This window comes from Lynx rufus, unplaced genomic scaffold (assembly GCF_022079265.1).
Source record: "Lynx rufus isolate CCGP_SWC_20201006 ecotype Redwood Valley unplaced genomic scaffold, mLynRuf1.p SCAF_5, whole genome shotgun sequence".
NCBI lineage: Eukaryota > Metazoa > Chordata > Mammalia > Carnivora > Felidae > Lynx > Lynx rufus.
This window is the reverse complement of record NW_025814867.1, coordinates 91,544,534-91,567,792: the sequence shown is the minus strand read 5'-3', so window position 1 is coordinate 91,567,792 and position 23,259 is coordinate 91,544,534. Positions and strand designations below refer to the sequence as shown.

Below are 23,259 nucleotides of genomic sequence, written 5' to 3'. Positions count from 1 at the left end.
GAAGCACAAAAGCAGTAAAATCAAGTACATCTATAAAAACCTGTCAAGGGTTTCACAAAATACAAATATGTAAAGTATGACACTATATACCTAAAACATGGAGGGGAGAGGAGAAAATTTTGGTACTTTTAGAATTAGTTCAAACTTAAGTGACCATCAGCTTAATACAGACTATTATATGCACAAGATGTTATATATAAACCTAATGGTAACCACAAATCAAGAAACTGGTAATAGATATGTAAAAAAATAAAATGAATCCAAGTATATCACTAAAGACAGCAAACCATGAGAGAAGAGAACAAGAAAGGAACAGAAAAGATCTACAAAAACAACTGTAAAACAAGCAACAAATTTGCAAGAAGTACACACCTATCAATAACTACCTCAAATGTAAATGAACTAAACTCTCCAATCAAAAAGCATGCAGTGACAGAATGGATAAAAAATCAAGACCCATCTAGATGCTGTCTAGAAGAGACTCATTTCAGACCTAAAGATACCTGCAGATTAAAATTGAGGGGGACAGAGAAACATGTATCATGCAAATAGATTTCAAGGGAAAGCTAGGGTAGCAATACTTACATCAGACAAAATAGACTTTAAAGTAAATACAATAACAAGAGACAAAGAAGGACACTCCATAATCATAAAGGGAACAATCCAACAAGATATAGCAATTGCAAATATTTATGCACCCACCATGGCACACCCAAATAAATAAAGAAGCCCACAACATAAAGGAAGTAATCAGCAGTAATACAATAATAGTAGGAGACTTTAACACTCCAGTGAAATCGGACAGACCATCCAAATAGAAAATCAACAAGAAAACAGTGGCTTGAATGACATGCTGTACCAGATGGACCTAACAGACATACTCAGAACATTCCATCCTAAAACAGCAGAATATACATTCTTTTCAAGTGCACATAAAATATTCTCCAGAATAGATCATGTTAGACCACAAACAAGTCTCAACAAATTCAAAATGAGTGAAGAGGTATCATGCATCTTTTCTGACAATGCTACATATAAAACTAGAAATCAACCCCAAGGAAAAAATCTAGAAAGAACACAAATACATAGAGATTATATAACATGCTACTAATGAAGGAGTCAACCAAGAAATCAAAGAGGAAACTTACAAATACATGAAGACAAATGAAAATACAATGATCCAAAATCTTTGGGGTGCAGCAAAAGTGGTTCTAAGAGGGAAGTTTATAGCAAAACAGGCCTACCTCAAGAAGCAAGAAAAATCTCAAATAAACAATCTAACCTTACATTTAAAGGATCTTTAAAAAAAAGAATAACAAAAAAAATCTAAAACCAGCAGAAGGAAGGATAAAATAAAGATTAGAGCAGAAATAAACAAAATAGAAACTAAAAGTACAATAGGAGAGATCAATAAAACCAGGAGCTGGTTCCTGGAAAAGATCAACAAAATTGATAAAATATTGGTGAGATTCATGAAAGAGAGAGAGAGAGAGAGAACTCAAATAAAATCAGAAATGAAAAAAAGAAGTGACCGACACCACAGAAATACAAAGGATTATAAGAGAATATTATGAAAAATTATACGCTAACAAATTGGGCAACCTAGAAAAAATGGATAAATTCCTATAAACATATAATCTACCAAAATTGAAGCAGGAAGAAACAGAAAATTTGAACAAACCAATACCAGCAAAGAAACTGAATCAGTAATCAACAAACTCCCAACAAACAAAAAAGTCCAGGACCAGACAGCTTCACAGGTGAATTCTACCAAACATTTAAAGAAGAGTTAACCCTGTTCTTAAACTATTCCAAAAAGTAGAAGAGGAAGGAAAGGTTCCGAATTCATTGTATGAGGCTAGCATTACCCTGATTCCAAAACCAGATAAAGACACCACTAAAACAGAGAACTACAGGCCAACTACTCTGATGAGCATAGATGCAAAAATCCTCAACAAAATATTAGCAAACTGAATCTAACAATATATTTAAAAAATCATTCACCATAATCAGAATTTACTCCTGAGATGCTGGAGGGTTCAATATTTGCAAATCAATGTGAGATCTTTTCAATATCTGAAGAAAAAGCACTTGACAAGGTACAACATCCATTCATGACAAAAACCATCAGCAAAGCAGGTTTAGAGGGAACATACCTCACCATAATACAGGTCTTATATGAAAAACCCACAGCTAACATCATACTCAATGGGGAAAAACAGAGCTTTTCCCCTGAGGTCAGGAACAACATGAGGATTTCCTTTCTCACCATCACCACTTTTATTCAGCATAGTACTAGAAATCTTAGCCACAACAATCAGATTAAGAGAAAGAAATAAAAGGCATCCAAATTGGTAAGAAAGAAGTAAAACTTTCACTATTTGCAGATTACATGATACTATATATAGAAAACCCTAAAGATTCCACCAAAAACCTACTAGAACTGATAAATGAATTCAGTTAAGTTCACAGAATAAAAATTGATATACAGAAATCTGTTGCATTTCTATTTACTTAATGAAGCAACAGAAAGAGAAATAAATAAAACAATCCTACTCACAATTGCAACCAATAATAATGAAATACCTAGGAATAAAATTCACCAAAGAGGTGAAAGACCTGTACTCTGTAAACTATAAAAACACTGATGAAAGAAATTAAAGATGACACACACACAAAAAAATGGGAAGATATTCTATGCTCACGGACTGGGAGAGCCAATATTGTTAAAATGTCTATACTACCCAAAGCAATCCTTAATCAAATGCAATCCCTATCAAAATACCAACAGCATTTTTCACAAAACTACAATAAATAATCCTAAAATTTGTGTGGAACCACTAAGACCCTGAATAGCCAAACCAGCCTCGAAAAAGAACAAAATTGGAGCTATCACTCTCCCAGATTCCAAACTATACTACAAAGCTGTAATAATCAAAACACTATGGTACTGGCACAAAAACAGACACATTGATCATTGGAAAGAATAGAGCCCAGAAGTAAACCTATGATTTAATCAATTAATCTATGACAAATGAGGAAAAAGACAGTCTCTTCCACAAATGGTGCTGGGGAAACTGGACAGCTACATGAAAAAGAATGAAACTGGACCACTTTCTTACACTATACACAAAAATAAATTCAAAATCGATTAAAGACCTAATTGTGAGACTGAAACTATAGAAATCCTAGAAGAGAGCACGGGCAGTAATTTCTTTGGCCCCAGCAACATTTTTTCTAGTTATGTCTCCTAAGGCAAGGAAAACAAAAGCAAATATAAACAATTGGGACTACATCAAAATAAAAAGCTTCTAGAGAACAAAGGAAAAAATCAACAAAAAAAAAGACAACCTACTAAATGGGAGAAGGTATTTGTAAATGATACATCCACTAAAGGGTAAGTATACAAAATATATAAATAACTTATAAAACAACACCAAAAAACCCCCACATAATCCAATTTTTAAAAGGGCAGAAGACATGAACAGATATTTTTCCAAAAAAAGACATATGGCCAACAGACACATAAAAAGATGCTCAACATCACTAATTATCAGAGAAATGCAAATCAAAACCACAATGAGATACCTGTCAGAATGGCTAGAATCAAAAACACAAGAAAACAAGTTTTGGTGAAGATACGGAGAAAAAGGAACCCTCACTCACTATTGCTAGGAATGTAAACTGATGGCATCTACTGTGGAAAACAGTATGGAATTTCCTCAAAAAATTAAGAACAGAATTACAATATGATCCAGTAATTCTACTACTGGATATTTATCCAAAGAATACAAAAATACTAATTCAGAAAGATATATGCATCCCTATGTTTACAGCAGCAATAACACAATATCTAAAATATGGAAGGAATCCAAGTGGTCCATCAATAGATGAGTGGATAAAGAAGATGTATTTATATACAATGGAATAATAGTCACAGAAAGGAATGAAATCTCACCATGTGTAACATGAATGGGTCTAGAGTGTATAATGCTAAGTGAAATAAGTCAGTCAGAGAAAGACAAATACCATATGATTTTACTCATATGTGGAATTTAGGAAACAAAACAGTCAAAGGAAAAAAGAGGCAAAAAAGCAGACTGGTGTTTACCAGAGGGGAGGTGGCAGGGGGATGGGTGAAACAAGTGAAGGGGACGAGGAGTCCACTTATCCTGATGAGCACTGAGTAATGTACAGAATTGCTGAATCACTATATTGTATACCTGAAACTAATGTAACACTGTACATTAATTACACTGGAATCTAAAAACAATTTAAAAAAAAAGAATGAAATGAGTATAGATAAAGGCAGCTCTGGAGATTTGCTCTCTACCCTTTAGGTAAACATTGTCTAAGTGCTTATTTGATTATGGGAAAGTCCTAAGGAAGTTCGGACAGACTGAAAACTCTGGAATGTTTTCAGAGTTGTTTGTGACATTGTATTAGAATCCCCAGGGCTAATTCTCTGCCACTTGGACACTCAGACTTTCCCTTGAATAACTAAGTAAAGAAGAGAACCAAAGTAAGCTAAATCCCTTCCGGATCTAAATCATTTCTGGAGTGGTCCTGAGGGAAAAGGAGTGTGTTGTAGAAAGAGGTGATAAACTGCTAGCCTCAGGTGAATGTTGAAACTGACAGTGGTTGACTTAAGATAGCTCCCATAACTATCGTATATGCAGCCAGTGACTGAGAGACTATATGCTTCAATGCCCATGACATAGACTGAGAACAAGATATGAGGGAAAAGAGTTGATGGACAGTTAATGATACATTCAAGAAGTATGCAGAAGCACCTCAGCAGACTGCAATGGGCCTCATTTGTAGTATCACCCAGTCAGACTGTCAGGCTTTCATGTGATTTATAACCCTGCCTAGGCTTTAGGATTCATTCATGGCAGAAATAAAGGCCTCAGTCTCAAATGTTTCCGTAACTCCCCTACATGACAGTTTTACAAAATGGAAAAAATAGTGTTTTCAGTAACAACCACAAAAATAGAGAATGATCCCCAACTATGTTGATTATCTACCATATAGTTAATTAATTACCCCATGCTAAAAATCATAGGAAATACATACAAGTATAAGACATGACACTTAACCAAGAGTTTAGAATCTAATCAGGGAAATATTAAGTGTATAGAAATTAAACACACACAGACACATACACATATATACATCAAGACAATATGGAACAAATCAAAGTACTAGAGAAGTACAAACAGAAGGCAATAGACAATTAAGTGATTTGGAAATACAACCAGAGAATTTGAGCTCCAGGGTGATGTTTAAATAGTGGGAAATATTTGCCCAACAAAGGAAAATTGAGAGAACATTTTGGTTCAGAGGATGGTAATGTGGAAGTACTAGATATGATTACTGCATAATGAGGAGTTCAGTTTGGCTGCAATGAAGATTATGAGTAATGGAGTAGTAACAAGGAAGGCTGGAAAGAAGGACCTGAACAAGATATAGGGTGTCAAATGCCAGAGGTTTGAATCCTAAGCCTATTCTAGAGTTATACAACTTTTAAAGATTTTTGAGCAGTATAGTAATAAGAAAGAAGAGCTTAAGATTTATTCAGTGATGATATATAAAATATACTGGAAAGGTGACAAACTCAAAGAAGCAGTATCACAACAGTTAAGTGTATAGTGTTAAGAACTTATCTTAAGATACCGATGATGGAAAAGAAAAAGATATTTGAGGCCCACTGTGAGTAAAGTGATAGACCTTGATGATTAAATGAAATAAAATCATGGATAGCTATGAGCCTTAGGGAACAGAAGAACACTACTATGAGTTATAGAAATGTAGAAATTATAAAATGCTGACTTGGCTTGTAAATATCCAGCAGAAAAAAATATGGAATGGGGATTGAGAGATAGAAAGCATTGTGAGGTAGCAAGTTTAGTCCCCAGTGTTTATGGTAAGTAGAGCAATTCATTAAACAAAACCTTGTCAATTAAGAATCTAACATAATAGCTTCCAGGAAAAAGAGTTTGACTTTGAAGATAATCAAGTCCTGGGTGCTATAAACTACAGCTTTGAGGTATATACTGTCCTGATGAAAACCTTTCACATTTGCATTCTGAAAGCAATGAAAAAAGTTTAATAAGCTCCTAGGACAAAGTCTGCTGAACTGAAACTATTTTTAAAATATAAACAAATATGTACACATTGTATTGCTGTCAAAACAATAGCTGGAAAGAGGGGCTTTGTTTGGATTACAAAAATGAAAAAATTATCTATAAATGCTAGATATTAAGTGTAATATGAATGAACACATTATCTACAAAGAAAAAGAAAAATTAGAATAAGTCTTTACAGGTAGGGGAGGGGTGCCTGGGTGGCTCAGTCGGTTGGGCATCTGACTTCAGCTCCGGTCATGATCTCACGGTTCGTGGGTTTGAGCCCCACATTGGGCTCTGTGCTGATGGCTCAGAGCCTGGAGCCTGCTTTGGATTCTGTGTCTCCCTCTCTGCCCCTTCCCCCGCTCATGCTCTGTGTCTGTCTCTGTCTCTCTCTCTCAAAAATAAACATTAAAAAAAAATTTACAGGTAGGAGAAATGATCTTTTTACTCAGGCTAATCTTAAAAACTAGAATTTTCATATTCTGGACACTGGTCACTTTTTAAAATGGAAAATCCAACCTTTTGAAGCTCAGTTTATTTCCTATTTGGCCTAAGTACATGGCCTTGACAGAGTCAAGAACTGTCATGAAAGTGAAGGCAGTAATGTCACAAAGCAGAACCTGGCTTGGCTCATATAGTTCCAATTTTTGCCTCTGAATCTTGATAACCTGGAAGTTTTTAAGAAAACAGACCTCGATTAAACTACTGGATCCTGCTAAAAGCAGCAAAATTTTAGTATTAGAGATCCTCATTAGCTTTCTCTCAGATTGAAAAAAAGTTGGGTATTAAACTTATTTAAATTAACCCTTTTTACATTTAACTTTTTTGTGACAAATTAGGGTTGAGTTATATATAAGTATGAGATGAACTGAATCCTCTCTACCCTTAATTCTACCAGATGACCTATTGCTAAACTGTCACTGTAAGAAGGCACTGAATGATCCCTATACCTTCATTCACTGAACTATGACAAATTCTGGAAATATTTGTGTGTGTTTAAAACATATAAAACAGCCTCCATCTCTTCATTCTTTTGTAACCAACAGAGAGTTTTGTGCACAGAAAATCTGTAATTGTTTTTAAATGGAATGGCAGATTTAAAGCAATTTAAGTAATGTCTGTGTTTCTCTAAGACCACACAGAATCTGTGAAATGGATAATACTGTTTCAGAGTTCCCAGATAATATGTATAAGAATGTGCTTATCTTTTTTCTATGGAGACGAAAATTATAAAGACAGGCTCAAAAACTCTCAAACAAAGATCAGAAAGAGAACCAGACACTCACTAGTCGGTCTCTGTCATTTTGGAGTGATGACATAGCTTTTTTTAAACTCTGGACTTCAGCTAGGCTGGTCACAGGCTGGGCCACAGACCTCTGCTTCCCCTCCTCCAACTTGCGGAATTTCTGCAGTTCATTCAACAGGTGATCTCTCTCATTCTGTAGACTGGCCATAGCCTTGGAAAAGGACTGCACTTGACTGTAAGAATCTTCTAGTTGTGAGGATAAGTGAAGCAGTTGCTCATCTTTGGATAAAAGCTGTTGGTTAAGTTTCTCAAGGTGAGGCAAGCTGCTATCCTCAGTGGAGTTCGCTGAAAGGGCAGCTTTAGAAACAAGAGCATCTCTCTCCCTGCTTAAGAGGCCCTGTTCTTCTCTCAGCTGTGCCAGCTCCTCGAGACTGGCCTCGTATTTCCTTTTCAGTTCATCAAGCTCCTCATTGGCATGATCTCTGCTATTTTGTAGGGAGTTCATAGACCTTCCAAAAGACTGGATTTGTGCTGTGAGATCTTTATTTTCTTTGGTGACCATGAGTAATTTCTGTTCCATCTCCACTAGATCTCTTGCTAGCTCTGCCACTCTCTCTTCTGCGGTTTCTGTTTCATTTCGCATTATCCCAGCATCATGGTGAAGATGCTTTAATTCTTTCTTCAGTTTATCTTCAATTTCACCCACTTTCTTGGCAGCTTCCTTCTGAACACAAATCAACTCCTTTTCCAGTTCTGTAATTCTCTTCTGAGAGGAGGAAAGGGTAGTACTTAACTTCTGTACTTCTTCTTCTTTTACTTTTAATTGGGCCTGAAATATCCCTAAAGTTCCTTCTTCTTGCAAGGCTGTCAACTGTTTCTTTAGTTGAGATATAGATGCATTCAAGCTCTCAATCTCTCTAGACAAACTTTGTTTCTCTTCCTCTAGAGCAAGTGAGGACCTCCGCAGATCCTCCTTTGCTTCCTCAGACTCCTTCAGCTTTCCTTCCAATTTAGCACATTCACTTTTTAGCTCCTTATTCTGCTGAAGTTGGGCTTCAAGTAGTTGTTTTTGCTGGCAGTCCTTTCTTGATATCACTTGGTTCAGGTCTTCTCTATACTGGATCAGTTCTGCATCTAATTTGGCATTCTCAGAATTGAGATCATCCATATGACTTCTCAAGCATCGAATTTCTTCTTTAAGCTTGTTATTCTCAGCAGCAGCTTCTTGGATGAGTTGATCTTTTTCCAAGATGACAGAGAGATGTCGCTCTTCCAGCTGTTGGTAGTCACCTACTATGCGGTCTCGGTCATCCTGGAGAGAAGACATGGATTTAACGAAGGAATTCAACTGAGCCTTCTGCTGCAAGTTTTCCTTCTTGATGGTTTTCAGTGTTTCCATAAGCTGGTTGGTTTTGTCAACAGCTTTTTTGTTCTCCTCTTCCAAGACAATATTCTCCTCTTCCTCCTGGGACAACAGGTTTTCCAATTCTTTAATTTCTTTATTATGTTGCTGATGTAGTTCAGCAACAGCTACTTGGATTGCCTGTTCCTTGGCAGAAAGCAGGCTTATAATCTTCTGCTCCTTCATGCTTATTTCTTCATGCAGCCTACTAGTCAGTTGTCTGGAGGCCTGAAGATCAGTCTCTAGCTGTTCATAACTGAACTTACAATTCTGGATGTCAGCCTCTTGCTGCTTTATGATCCCTTCCAAACTCTCTTTCTTTTCCTTACATTTTTCTAAAGAATTATTTAAATCAGTCGACTGGTCTCTGAGAATCTTAAGTTCTGATTCCAACTTAGCTAATTCATTCTGAGAACTGTGGTACAGATGCCGAGTCTCTTCTAGCTGGGACAAAAGTTCTTTGTTTTCCCCTTGCAGAGTATCACAGACCTTTTGTTGAAGCTGGACCTCTGTCTGGGCCTTGGACTCCCAAATTTGCTTATCATGTTCAAGCCTGGAAAAAAAGAGAGGAGGTCATTAATTACAGATTTCAAGGAAAAACTACCTGATGCCTAAGGAACACATACAACAAGTACTCAGACCTACAAATGAATCAATATTTATGATTCAAGGTGCTCATCCTTTTAATGAAGAGATATTAGTTCTATTGAGTGCTCTGTATTAAAGGTATATTGTACCTAAGGGTATTTCAGTCATAAACTCCCAAATATTGTTGCTGATTTTAGTGGCATGACTTTGCACACTCTAGAAAGCAATATTTTCTATTTTGTTTTACTTTGCTCCAGACAAGCTAATGTCTAGCTTCTTAAAGGAATTATCTTGGTGTGACAGACCATGAGGAAACCTGTCTCAGAGCAGAAAAATCCTATTAAAAGTGGAGGAGTACCAAGTGTTAGTTCCTGAGCTTGAAAAGTGATATAAAATTGGTGTTAGAGGAAAAGAACTCTAACAGGTATATGCAGTATGAATTAATGTCAAATATAGGGAAGAGAAAAGAGGAGATCATTTAGGAAGCTAAAGCAGTCATTTGGGAGTACCACAGTAAAAACCCAGACAAAGATAGTGGAAATGAAAACGAAAAGGGAGAAATCAAAGAGATCTCTCAATAGAAAGATGGGAAGAGAAGCAAACATGGATATTTCACCTTAATACTAGTCAAAAATCACTGAAAAAAAAAAAAGAAGTGAGGGAGAATATAGCTTCTAGAGAAGTCTAAGCCAAAATGAGTCCTGTAATATCAAAGGCAATAGAAATAGTTTAAATAGTGACTTTCTTTGCCTTCAGTTACATTTAGAAGAGCATAAAACTTATCCATTTACCTGGAAATGTTGATCTTCAATTCTTCCATGTGGATGGACATCTGCCTAAGCTGATCCTTTAGAACACTGCAATTCTCCTCTTTGAGTCTAATTTCTTCTTCTTTTGTTTGAATAGCATCACTGAATTTCCTCTCCCACTTCTTGGCTTCATCTATCACCCTGTCCCGATCATCCTGGAGGGAAGACATGCTCTTAGTGAAAGCTGCAAGCTGGGCCACAGTACTATCAAGGTTTTCCTGAAGTTGCTTAACTTCCTTGTCTTTCTTGTTCAAAGTAATCTGAACCTCTCCAAATGTCTCTTCCAAGTGGACTTTCTCTCTACGCAAAGCATCCAGTTTCTCTTGCATGTTCTTCTTCTCTTTCAGGTGTTTCTCTTCTACCTGCTCCAGTCTCCGCTCCAGATCTTCATCTTTTTGTTTCATTTGGCTTTTAACTGATTCTTTGTTGGACTGAAGTTCCTTTTTCAACTTGAGATTATCTGCTAGGACCCTTGCTGCTTCACTTTGAGTGTCATCTAGCAGTACTTTGAAGCTAGCCAATTCTGTTTCTGCCTTCTTGCGGTGTTCATTGGCTTGAGCCAGATTTTCTTTGGTTATTTCCAAATCTTTTTGGGACTCTGTTTGAACAAACTCTAGGGCCTTTACAGTTCTCTCCAGAGCACTAATTTTCTCTTGATACCTGATGCAGTCCTTCTGCAGCTGCTTTACTTCTTGTTGTTTTTCTTTTAACAGCTCTTGAAGTTCCTTTGCATGGCTTTTATTGCCAGGTTCCTTCTGAGCACCTTGTATTTTCTCCAAATATTCCTTTCGTATTTCTGATTCCACCTTAGTTTTCTCCTTGACTAACTGCTGTTTTTCTTCTTCCAATTCACTCACACACTTTTTAAGGTTCTGCATTTCGGATTCCAGTAGCTCATTTTTTATTTGGGCATCTGTAACATCCTGATAGTAATTCCCAATGCTTCCATTAAGTTCTGCTAATTGATTCATAAGCCTCTCTTCCAAATCATCTTTCTCTTCTTCTGCTGTCTCCTTTAGCTTGGTAACTCTGGCAAGTTCTTCTTGCATTTGCTTATTTGATAGGTTTATTTTGGTTATTTCTTCCTGAAGTATTTTTAGTTCATCATCCTTTGCTGATATTTGACTCTGTAAGGTACTTCTCTCATTTTCTAAAGTCTGGTTAAATTCTCTTTCTTTCTGCTTCTCTTCCTCTAATTCAGCAATTTTTTCTTTGAGCTGATCAATCTGCTGCAGGCAGTTATTAATTTCATCATGTGAACTGACATTCTCATTTTCATCAGGCTTCTTGGCACTGTTCTCAGATGGAACGGATTCTGAATATTCAGGCCTTGTGCTCATGTTCAGAGAGCTTTGTTCATTAGAATCACCTGGGACAGACTGTGTTGTCCCTTCAAAGATATCCCTTTGGTTATCAGGTTTCTCACTGGCCTCCAGGCTACCTTGTTTGGATACAGTACCTTCAACCTGATGCTTTAAATCTCGAACCTCTTCACATAGAGAGTCCTTCTCAGTCATTAAAGCCTCAAACTCCTTAGAAAGGGTTTTATACTCTGTTTTGACCCTTTCCAGTTCTTCTTTCAAGTTGGAATTGGAAGAAAGAAGTGCTTCCACATCATCATTCGATGTACCTCCTCCAGAATGTACCTCTGCTCTAAGCCGGTCATTCTCTTCTTCCAATTCTAGGATTTTCTGTTGTTTAGATTTAGCAAACTTTCTCATCTTTTCTTTCATTTCCTCCATTTCCCGTTCAGCTTCCTGTAATTGCTTTTCTACCTCTTTCTTGTTTGCTTCTGTGCTTCTCAACTTGCCATACAGTTCTTGCTTCTCTTGCCTCACAGTTTCCACGACATGCTGAATCCTTTCTGCCTCATTACTAACATTCTCATATGACTGCAGAAGGATTTCATACTCCTTTTGTAACTCTTTGTGTTTCTCTTGCCACTCAGCGCTTTCTGCAATCTTAGAACATTTCAAAGATTCAATTTCCTTCACTAAGTTTTTCTTGTCTTCAGTAAGATCCTCCAGAGCTAATTTCAGACTTTCACAAGAGCCATTGAGACTTTGATTTTCCATTAAAGATCTGTCCATTTCTGTAATGAGCTTGTCTCTTTCTTCCTGAAGAAGAGCTAACTTTCCTAAGAATGTATCTTTTTCTTTATTTTGAGCAGAAACTTGGCTTTCCACATCTGCCAGAGACTTAGTGAGATGTTCAATGGTTTCTCTGGCCAAAGACAATTCCTCTTGGAGACTTTTGTTTTCTTTTAGTGCTTCTTTTCGGGAAATAAGAGCAGCTTGCAGTTTCCTCTGTATTTGTTGCTTTGCTTTACTTTCTTCCCCAGTCTCCTCTGGTTTTTGCTTCATTTCACAAAGTTCCACCTGCAACTGCTTTATCTTCTCATCATGTTCTTTGGCTTGCATTTCCAGCTGTGTATGGAGAGCCTTGATTAAATCCTCTTGTTCCATTATCTCTGTCTGTACTTTCATAAGCGCCTCTTCTTTCTCACTAAGCTGTCCAGAAAGGTATCTAACTTCTTCTTCCTTTTTGCTTAGGAGTTTCTGCAATTCATCTAGTTCAGGCTGTAATTCTCTTAAATGTTCTAACCCAGCAATTTCTAGCTGACTGCTTTCCAACTTCTGCCTCAGGCTTTCTGCATGGGTTTCAGCCTCATGGGATGCTGTCTTCAGGCTCCGGATTTCCAAATCCTGTTTATTTATCTGCTCTTGTAACTGAAATACCTCTTCTGATTTTTTAGTAAGCTCACTTGTCACAGAACTAATCTTCAATTCCAACTCCTCTTTCTGGGCCTCTATCTCTTTCAGCTGGTTCTTAATCTGGACAACAGAAGTACTGCTCTGCAGAGCATCTGCATCTCTAGGAGAAAGCAAGTCAGACTCTGAAACAGATTCAGCAGGTTGCTGCTCTGTGGCTTTGAATAAAGGTTCTTTTAAACTTTGATTTGGAGGTCCTGGATCCTGCTGGTCGATGCTCAGGAGTTTTCTGTCTACAGACTCCTTTACTTGAATCTGGAGTTGTCTTAGTTGGTCTCCGATGTCCTCATTTTCCTTCCTCTGCTCATCAAATTGATCTCGTAAGTGATTATAATCATCCTTCTGTTGCTTTAGTTCCTCTCTAAGATGTCTTTCTTTTTCTTGTGCCTTCTGTAAAATCGCCTTTCGAGAGGTTAACACCTCCTGTAGTTTCTTTTGAAGTTGCTCCTTTTCTTTTTCAAGGTCCAGCATCTTTTCTTCCAGCTCTGGTTTCCAGTGTTCTCCACTGCCCACACCAGGTGGACTGATGGCCACTGTTTCTTTTACAGGTGCTGCTGAGTCTCCATCACCTACATCCTTGTTACCTGTGGTTAACTTTTGGATAACTGCTTGGTTTTCAATGATTTCTGCTTGCAGCAAATCTATTTTGTTTGTCTTCTCTTGCAGGTTCTGATTCATCTGTTGGATCACAGCCTGTAACTCTTCTTCAGCTGCTACCTTCTCTTCTAAATCCTTCCTTACATGCTCTAGCTCCACCTCTTTCTCAGATATTATCTGTTTTAAAGAAATTTCTATTTCTTGGCACTTAGCAGTCACACATTTTTCTGAGTCTTCTTTGCTTTCTTTGTCTTCTTCCATTTCTCTCTTCTCACTCTCATTGAGTGGGATCTCTTTCGTAGATTCATTTTTCACTTTGGCCAATTCCTCTTCTAATCTACTCACTCTCTGTAGAAGTTCCTTTCTGTTAATAAGAGCTGCCTGGAGCTTTCTCTTTCTCTGTTCACTTTCTTTCTTTACAAGGTCTAATTCATGCTGAAGTTCTTCTTTACTTAGGAGCCCTGCTGGGTTCAGCTCATCATAATTCTGTTTAAGGCCAGAAACAACTTCTTTATCTTCTTCTATCTGCTCTTTTTTTGCCTCTTCAGCCCTGGATAATAAGTTCAACTGTTCTTTAAGAGTCTTAATTTCAACCCCAAGAGAAAACTTCTCCTCATTAAGCTGAACCATTTTCTCAGTCATACTGAAGCTGATTTCCGTCACTTGCTGATCCTTCTCTATGATGGTTTGTCGGAGGGTTTCCACATCTCTTTTTTTCTCTAATAAGAGTTGATCCATTTTTGCTATTTCAAGTTCCTTCTGTGAAAGAGCCTGAGAAAGTTCTTCCATCTTATTTGATATATTCCTTACACATTCTGCACCTTCAAGAACTTCATTTTCCTTCTTCTCCAGCTGGCTTTGCAGGCTTTTTATCAGTGCACTCTGCTCAGAAAACTGAAGCTGCAAACCATCGAGTTCATTCTGCAAAACTTCAATCTTCACATCTTTAGATTTGGCTTCTATGCTGAGACTGTGGATCTGTTCAGTAAGCAAGTTGTGATGAGTCGTTTGACTTTCATAGTCAAGTCTTCTTTGCCTTTCTGCTTCTGCAAGGCTCACTTCCAGTTGTTGTACCTGAGCCCTCAGTTCCATTACCACACTAAGTTCCTTCACTTGAGAGAGAAGTTGGTCTCTTTCTTCAGACAAAGCAGTGAATGCACTGTTGGTATTTTCGGCATTTTTCCTAAACTCATCAACCAACTGGGTTAGGTTGCTGATTTCTTTAGCTTTCTCATCTAAATTTTCCTCATAGATTTCCTCTGCTTTATGAGAGCTTATCTCGAGCTCCAAAATTTGCCTTTTTAGCCTTTCCAATTCATCCTGGTGACACTGACAAATTCCTGGTACAGCAGAAAGGGATTTATCAACATCATCCTGTTTGGTTGATTTTAATTCCATTTCAGTGTCATTTAAAGATATTTCTTCAGATGTTCTATTTTGATGTTTAGTACTCATCTGCTTTTCTTTTTCAAGTGTTGGAAGACTGCTCCCTTCATGTGGCATTGGGGGAAAATGTTGCCCTGTATCTTCAGGCAATACTTTCATACTAACTGTAAGTATTCCTTCACTTTCTGTCTGCTTCATTTCTTTCTGGTCAGGGACCTCAGCGTCCCCCTCGGCCTTTTTCCCCTGGAGCTGCAGCTTAAGAAATGCAATCTCTTCTTGAGCTTCTTTCATTTCCAGCAATAAAACGGACAGTTCTTTATGTTTCTGAGAAAATGTGTTGTCTAAGACATCCTGTCCACTCTCCTCAGCAGAAGAGCTACTCTTGCTGAGTCCGGTAATATCAACCATGTTGACCTATTTTTTAAAAAAGAAAGGAAATATTTCAGGCATTTTTCAAAACCTGAAAATCTCTAGTCCAAACCTCCTTCCATAAAGCTGCTAAATACTTTTAAAATCAGTTATTATTTCCCAAACTGGACCTCTGTGTGAGAGTACCCTGTCAATCCTATATTGAGGTCAAGCCATATTCATAAGACCTGTATAGTAGCCTGGAACTCCTTTTCTGGATATCCCATATTTGGGAAACTTTTTCTTTGGATTAAAATTCCTATTTGTTTCTCTTGAGAATTGCTTAAAAATAAAAAGAAAAGCAGGAAATGCATTAAATTTTGTTTGATACACCAAAAAGGAAGTTATGAGATCCTTTTTCCTAAACTATCCGTTGAAATGGGAAATATTACATAAGATAGCCATTACCACCAGATAAGTGGATTATTAAACAAGTAGGTTGAGATAAACTACCATAATCAAATAACCAAAAAGAAGTTCTACTGAGGGATGGGTATGAAATTACAGAATTGTCTGACAAAATATTAACCATTATTATTACAAAGATAGCTGTGTTAGGCTGCTTAATCCATATACATTGTTTCTATAATTGTCTTCCTAGGAAACAAAATCAGTGAATCTCCTGGTAAATTTCATTAGAACTTTACTAAATTGAGTTTGGAGACAGTGTACACAATGAAATCTCCACCTTTGCCAACAGCACCATTTTTTCCCCCCGAAAAAAATTCCAATTTGATAGGAGGGGAAAAATCCCCATAGGATTGTCAAATAATGTAGTGGCCAAGAGTACAAGCTCTGCAATCCAACTGAGTTCACATCTTAGCTCTGCCATTTACTAGCAAAAGCTGGCACACAGTAAGTATCCAATGAATATTAGCTACTATGTTGGTAACATTCTCAGCCATTGAATAAGAAAAAATATTCATCACTTTAAAATTATTATTTCAAGAAAGGTTATAATTTTTCATAAGCATTATTTTTAATCATTTAAAATTCTCTGCTGTCTGCATTATTCATAATCAAATTTCTGGAGATTAACACTGGACAGAGTATTTAAGCACATGGAAAAAGCTCCTTTTATAATTTCTTCAGGTCACATGCTTATTTATCCATCCCTATATACACTAAAGACCTGATATAGTCAAGACATCACTTTCTGCCAGAAGACCTCAATATAATTCCTTTTTTGTTCTCTCTCTCGCCCTAAGTATACTTGTTTCCTCTTCTCCATCATGCCACTTCACTCACTCTCTTCCTTCCCTTGGTCACACCCTCTGCTGCTCTCCATGAGATCTGCTAAGTTCAATCAATTTTTTGGCTCAGGTGAAAAATCAACGTTATCCCTAAGATATATACCCAATGTTATACCAGAGAACTTTGTTTTTTTCCAGCCACTCTCATTACTTTTTCTGCTAATACTAGCCTTTCCCTTTCAGCTGAGCTTACACTTTCTATGCACCTTTTCTACTCACTTTCTCTTACCCCAAAGGATTATCTTAGGCACCCTTCCTTTTGCAATTTCTTTGTGTGTGTGTGTGTGTGTTTTTTTTCCCCTTTCTTTTCCCTTGTTCTCTGTTTTTCTGTTCTCCCTTCTGGTACTGTTTTTCTTTTTCTTTTTTTTTTTTAATGTTTTTATTTATTTTTGAGACAGAGAGAGAGAGAGCATGAGCAGGGAGGGGCAGAGAGAGAGGGAGACACAGAATCCGAAGCAGGCTCCAGGCTCTGAGGTGTCAGCACAGAGCCCAACGTGGGGCACGAACTCACGGACCGTGAGATCATGACCCGAGCTGAAGTTAGACGCTTAACTGACTGTGCCACCCAGGAGCCCCTGTTTTTCTTTTTCTTAAGAAATTACCATCTTTCTTACCTGTTCCTCTTTTTTGATCTAAGTTATCTTGTTTTCACTAGATATTACTGCTAAACATCTTAAAACATTAAGCACCTGCTTGGCCAAACACGACTCATTTTTACTCTGCCAGTATCCATATAATGCTATAACTTTCAAATTTTAGTTTCTTTTTGCCAAGTTTGTGAACAGCACATCAGCAGTCCCATAAAAAAATACTAAATGTAAGTATAATGGTTAATTTTATTGTCAACTTTGCTAAAGCATAGTACCCAGATACGTGGTCAAACATTATTCTAGAATTATTCTACATGTGTCTGTGAAGGTATTTTTTAGGTGAAATAAACATTTAAATCAGTAGGCTTTGATTACCCTCCACAATGTAAATGGGCCTCATCTAATCAGTTGAGGCCTTAACCAAAAAAAAAAAAAAAAAAAAAAAAAAGACTGACCACCTCCAAACAGAGGGAATTCTGCCACCTGACTGCCTTTAGACTCGAACTGTAACTCTTCCCTCGGTCTCTAGCCTGCTGGCCTACCCTCTAGATTTTGGATTTGCTAGCTCCCACAATTGCATGAACTAATTCCCTTAAAATAAATCTCTCTCTCTACATATATACACACTCCCTATTTTGTTTCTCTGAAGAACTCTAATATAATTAAGCAGACACTTCTGTTAAGAAGTTACATTATTCTTCAAGGCCACTTATGACTCTATCACTGACTTCTTAAAACAATAGAATATTTAGGAATCACACATTCTTATAGTAATTTTCAGGTTATAAAAAGCACCATTCTTCAAAAATACTCTTTTTAATATAATCCTAAATGAAACTATGCCAATTTAGTGGAGGGGAACTAGAGATTTTATCTAATCTCCTGAGAAACTTTTCCGAGATGGGCAAAGAAGTTGAGATAAATAATAACCCAGTATGAGAAATGAATTATCAAATCCCAAACAAATGGCTACTATACTTATATTCTGGTTCAGGACAAATAAAAAAAAAAAATCCAATATTTTGATATAAATGAGACCAAATGGGAAATAATAACCATTATAACTTTCTTAAATAGACCTCATTTCTAGATAATGTAATTCTCTGTCAACATTAGAAAGTTGCTGAAATGTTTAGGTTTGAAGCTAACTTCTCTTGATCTAGTTCACATTCTGGTTATTTTAAGAACATATCACTTACCTCACTGACTTCTCTATCTGCCTCTCCACTTCTATTCTGAGCCTCCAGGAGAGTAATCTGAGAAGACAGTTTTTCTGAAAGTCACAAAATAAATATCCTTAGATGATTTATGTACAGTGTTTGAGAAAACAGAGACATGATTGTGTGTGAGGCTATTTGAGATGCATGATATAATCCAAGAGGAAAGAAATAAACAAAATAGTTTTGGGAAGATAAAAGGCTTATTTTATCAAAAAGAAATGGCACGAGAAGATGTGATATAAGACAGAATGGTGGGGAAAAAGACAGAATGGTTCTAGGTGATGATAGTTAATCTGAATGAAGTATATAAATAGTGGAGGGCTTTAGAGGAGAAGGATGCCAGAGCATGTGAAGAGTAGCAGCTATTTCTGTGGCACAATTTGGGACTTCTAGGGTAATAAATTTGCCTTGATTTATCCATAACCCTACTGTGTTCATAATATACATCTTACATTCATATAGCACTTAAAGGTCTTCAATGTTCTTTCACATATGTTTATGAAGACATCAAATTTTAGCACTAGAACACAGCTATCTAATCTCCTCAATGACCATATAAAGAAACATTGAAATGACATGACCTACAGCTAGTTCACAGAGAGCTGGGATCATAATCCAATCTTCTAAGTTCTACCCCATGTTCTATTTTGATACATATATCTAAAAAGGGTAGTAGTACCTTGGAGGATAAAAACACTGAGTATTAACATGCCCCCAAGAAGTTTATACTCTTTCTGAGAAGCTAAGACAGATATATTAAAGATAAAAAAAGCATTTTATACTACATCTAAATGTCTTAACATGACCTACATGGGCTCTCATGAGTTCACCCCACCTATTCTACAACCTTTTCTTCTGCACTGGCCCTTTTTTGCTCACTCTCCTCCCAAAATACTGGCTTTATTTCTGTCTGCAAACATATCAAGTTTATTCAGATTTCATAGTATTTGCACTGCTTTTTTCTCTGCTTGGAATGCTTCTTGCTTGGCCTTTTTGCATGGCTGTCCCCTTTTCTTCATTCAGGTTTCAAGTTCTCAGAGAGGCCTATCCTAATGACTCTAATGTTGCTTTCCTCTTCCCCCAGGCATACTTGCAGTTATCTATTTTATTTTATTTTTATCCTAATACTTATCATGTTCTGAAATTTTCTTATTTATATATCTGTTCATGGCCTATCTTCCCCTGTAATGTGTTAGGCAAGTTATCACAGCAACTAGATTACTGCTTGGCACATAAAATAGGTACCACAGAAATCTGCTAAATGAATGAATGACAATTCATGAAACAAATGAATTTGAGACAGTATATAATGTGTCCAGACATCTCACAAGATTATTTGAGGAAGAGGTACAGTGGTAGAAACAGAAGTGCAAAAGGGGAGTTGAATAGAATATGACACATAAAGCAAAGGTAACCTAAAACCAAACACAAAAACTAATACAGAAAACCTTAAGGGCAGTGATCCTTGCAGGAAAAAGCAAAGAGAATGGAACTGGTGTAACACCTCTAAACTATAATGAGCTACATGACAGTGATAGGCACTGTTTGCAAAACTGCAAAATAAGCATCATGGAGAAAGTCTCAAAGAAGTGCTTTAAGTGGGTTGATTAATGAGCTGAATTTGTGGTGTTCTTTATATATTAGCAATGGTGGGAACAGTCTAATACAGATATATAATCCCCAGCTAAGTAGAACTGAAAAATGGTTAAGGTGGAAATACTGTCTCTAGAGTTTAAGAAAGGTACAAACTTGGGGCACCTGGGTGGCTCAGCTGGTTAAGCATCCGACTTCAGCTCAGGTTATGATTACACAGTTCGTGAGTTCAAGCCCCTTGTTGACAGCTCAGAGCCTGGAGCCTGCTTCAGATTCTGTGTCTCCCTCTCTCTCTCTCTGCCCCTCCCCCACTCGGGCTCTGTCTCTCTCTCTCTCTCTCTTTCTCAAAAGTAAATAAACATTAAAAAAAAAATAAAAAGAAATGGTACAAACTTTACTTGGTAAAGTACCCTAGTTGAGGTCTGAAAGATGAGTAAGAAATTAGCCTGACTAAACGAAAGGGATAGGGTTGTAAGTAGTATATAGCATGAGCAAAACTCAAAATGTTTTCTACTTTTGGACCTTTATTTTACACTGATCTCTGTTACTTCATCCCCAAAATGTATTACCGGGAATACCCTTTCTCTCATCATTTTGCCTCTTTAAAAATTCATCCTCTTATTAAGGTCCTATTCAAGCCATGCTTCTGAAAAGATCCCTTGACCACTCCAAAATACTGATATCCTGCAGCATTTACATCCCATAATGTAAAATGTTATACTTACATAAACACGGGTATGATGCTCTAATTGGTCATTGTGTATTAATCCTATCTTTAATAACCACCAGCTGTGCTAAGATCATTGTCATCGAATCAGAAAATCTACATGTTATACATGTATAGTGATAAAAGTAGAAGCATGTGGGTTGAGAAGACAGAGAATTATGGTTTTCATTTATACGTACCATTCTCAGCTTTCAGCTCCTCCAGCTCTATAGAACTAAGGAGCAAAGCTCTCTTTTCATTCTCTAGTTCTACCACTTTCTTCTGCAAAAAGGCAATATTCTCCTCAGTGACTACCTAAAATGTAGAAAGACAACAAATTAATGATTCTCAGTGAAAAACCCTCACATAATGCCCAGATAGCCTCTGGCATTTTTGTCTTCTAAAAGTTCTCCAGCCATGAAAATACTTTAAATATGGCATCTACTTATTTGCCTAGCTCATCTTTAAAGTAATGCTTTTTATCAGAAGATAGAAAAATTTTCACACAAACTTCTAGTTCATTGGCTTTCAAATTTAAGAACAGGCACTGGATTACAAAGACAGAAATCTCAAGTCTATTGCACAAGAAAAAACATTTTCAGGTCCATAAGTAACATTACAAAGTTTGCTTAATGCCACTTGATAACCAGATCACTCTCTTGTAGGAGACTAAACATGAAGAGTGATTCCCAAAGAAGAACAGGGACAAAAGTTAATATATAATCTTTAAAAAGAAGAAGAGCCATAACTGTTTTTGTTTTTCCAAGGATAATAAAAATTATCTTGTGCTTCATTTATGCATCCATATTGGTTTTGTTTTCCTAGTGAGGCAAATATCTCATTTGGACACATCTTTAGTTGTCTGTCGTTTTATACAGGTTTTTCTCCGCCAAGGGGATTTTCTATACAATTCTTCATAAAAGTGTAGAATTTTTGAGCCTTGATAGTCTTTACAGCCTACTCAGCCCCAAATCTTCACTTAATGTTTAAAGAAATGGCAAGAGATGAGTTTAAGGATTCTATGACTTATTCTAAGGGAAGTTCCCGGTTTGCATTACAAGGAGCAAGTAAAACACTGACAGAGAAGCCTCAGAATGAGATCTTGAAAAACAAGGAAACAGACTTTGGGGCAAACACACCTGCCAGAGTGTGAGAAGGAAAATCAATGAAAGAAGAAAAAATGAATTATCAAATCCCAAATAAGAAAAAACGGTACAGCTAAATCCAATCGTATCAATAATTACATTAAATGGACACTAAACACTCTAATTATAAAGTAGAGATTATGAGAAGAAATAAAAGAGCATAACCAAACTTTATGCTGCTTTTAAGACATTCACTTTTTTTTTTGAAATTTATTGTCAAATTGGTTTCCATACAACACCCAGTGCTCATCCCAAAAGGTGTCCTCCTCAATACCCATCACCCACCCTCCCCCCACTCCCACCCCCCATCAACCCTCAGTTTGTTCTCAGTTTTTAAGAGCCTCTTATGCTTTGGCTCTCTCCCACTCTAACGTCTTTTTTTTTTTTTTTTTTTACTTCCCCTCCCCCATGGGTTTCTGTTAAGTTTCTCAGGATCCACATAAGAATGAAAACATATGATATCTGTCTTTCTCTGTATGGCTTATTTCACTTAGCATCACACTCTCCAGTTCCATCCATGTTGCTACAAAGGGCCATATTTCATTCTTTCTCATTGCCACATAGTACTCCATTGTGTATATAAACCACAATTTCTTTATCCATGCATCAGGTGATGGACATTTAGGCTCTTTCCATAATTTGGCTATTGTTGAGAGTGCTGCTATAAACATTGGGGTACAAGTGCCCTGATGCATCAGTACTCCTGTATCCCTTGGGTAAATTCCTAGAAGTGCTACTGCTGGGTCATAGGGTAGATAAGACATTCACTTTAAAGAAAGAGTAACTTGAAAGTAAAAGGATAGAAAAGAATGTACTATACAAATAGTAAACATCAGAAGACTAGAGTTCTTTTATTAATATCAGATAAAAAAAGAACTTCAAGTAAGGAAATGTTACTAGAGATAGAGTAACATTTTATAAATGAAATAAAGAACATTTCCTCAGAAGACATAAAATCATAAATGTAAAGGTAATTAATAACAGAAATTCAAATTACGAAGCAAAAAATGACAATTAAAAGGAAAAATAGACAATTCCAGAATCCAATAACTACAGAATATACATCCTTTACAAGTACACAAGGTATGATCACCAAGAAAGAACACAGGCTGTATCATAAAACAAGTCTCTAAAAAATGTCAAAGGATTTTAAATCATATACAGCATATTATCTGATCACAATGAAATCCAATTACAAATCAATAATAATAAAATATCTGGAAATAAAACCAAATTTCTAGATGTTAAACAACACACTTCTAAATAATCCACAAAGAAGAAATCGCAAGGAAAATGAACAATAAAAAATATATCAAACTATGGACTTTGAGAGAATTGTGTAACTTTAAATGAAAAATGCTTATATGAGGGAAAAAAACTTAAACCTTTGATATAAAGTTCTACCTTGAGAGGT

General features: G+C 36.6%; 1 protein-coding gene across 7 annotated transcripts in view; it reads right to left on the bottom strand.

Moving 5' to 3' along the window:
• The window catches only part of GOLGB1 (golgin B1), an 88,006-nt gene that overhangs the window by 22,075 nt on the left and 42,672 nt on the right, over positions 1-23,259 (bottom strand). For all 7 annotated transcript variants that reach the window (XM_047100193.1, XM_047100196.1, XM_047100199.1 and 4 more), the window contains 4 exons: positions 20,901-21,015; positions 18,381-18,454; positions 10,159-15,344; positions 7,418-9,332 (listed from right to left, as the gene is read on the bottom strand). In XM_047100193.1, the coding sequence (XP_046956149.1) occupies positions 7,418-9,332; positions 10,159-15,344; positions 18,381-18,454; positions 20,901-21,015 (7,290 nt within the window). The remainder of the gene's footprint in view (positions 1-7,417; positions 9,333-10,158; positions 15,345-18,380; positions 18,455-20,900; positions 21,016-23,259) is intronic.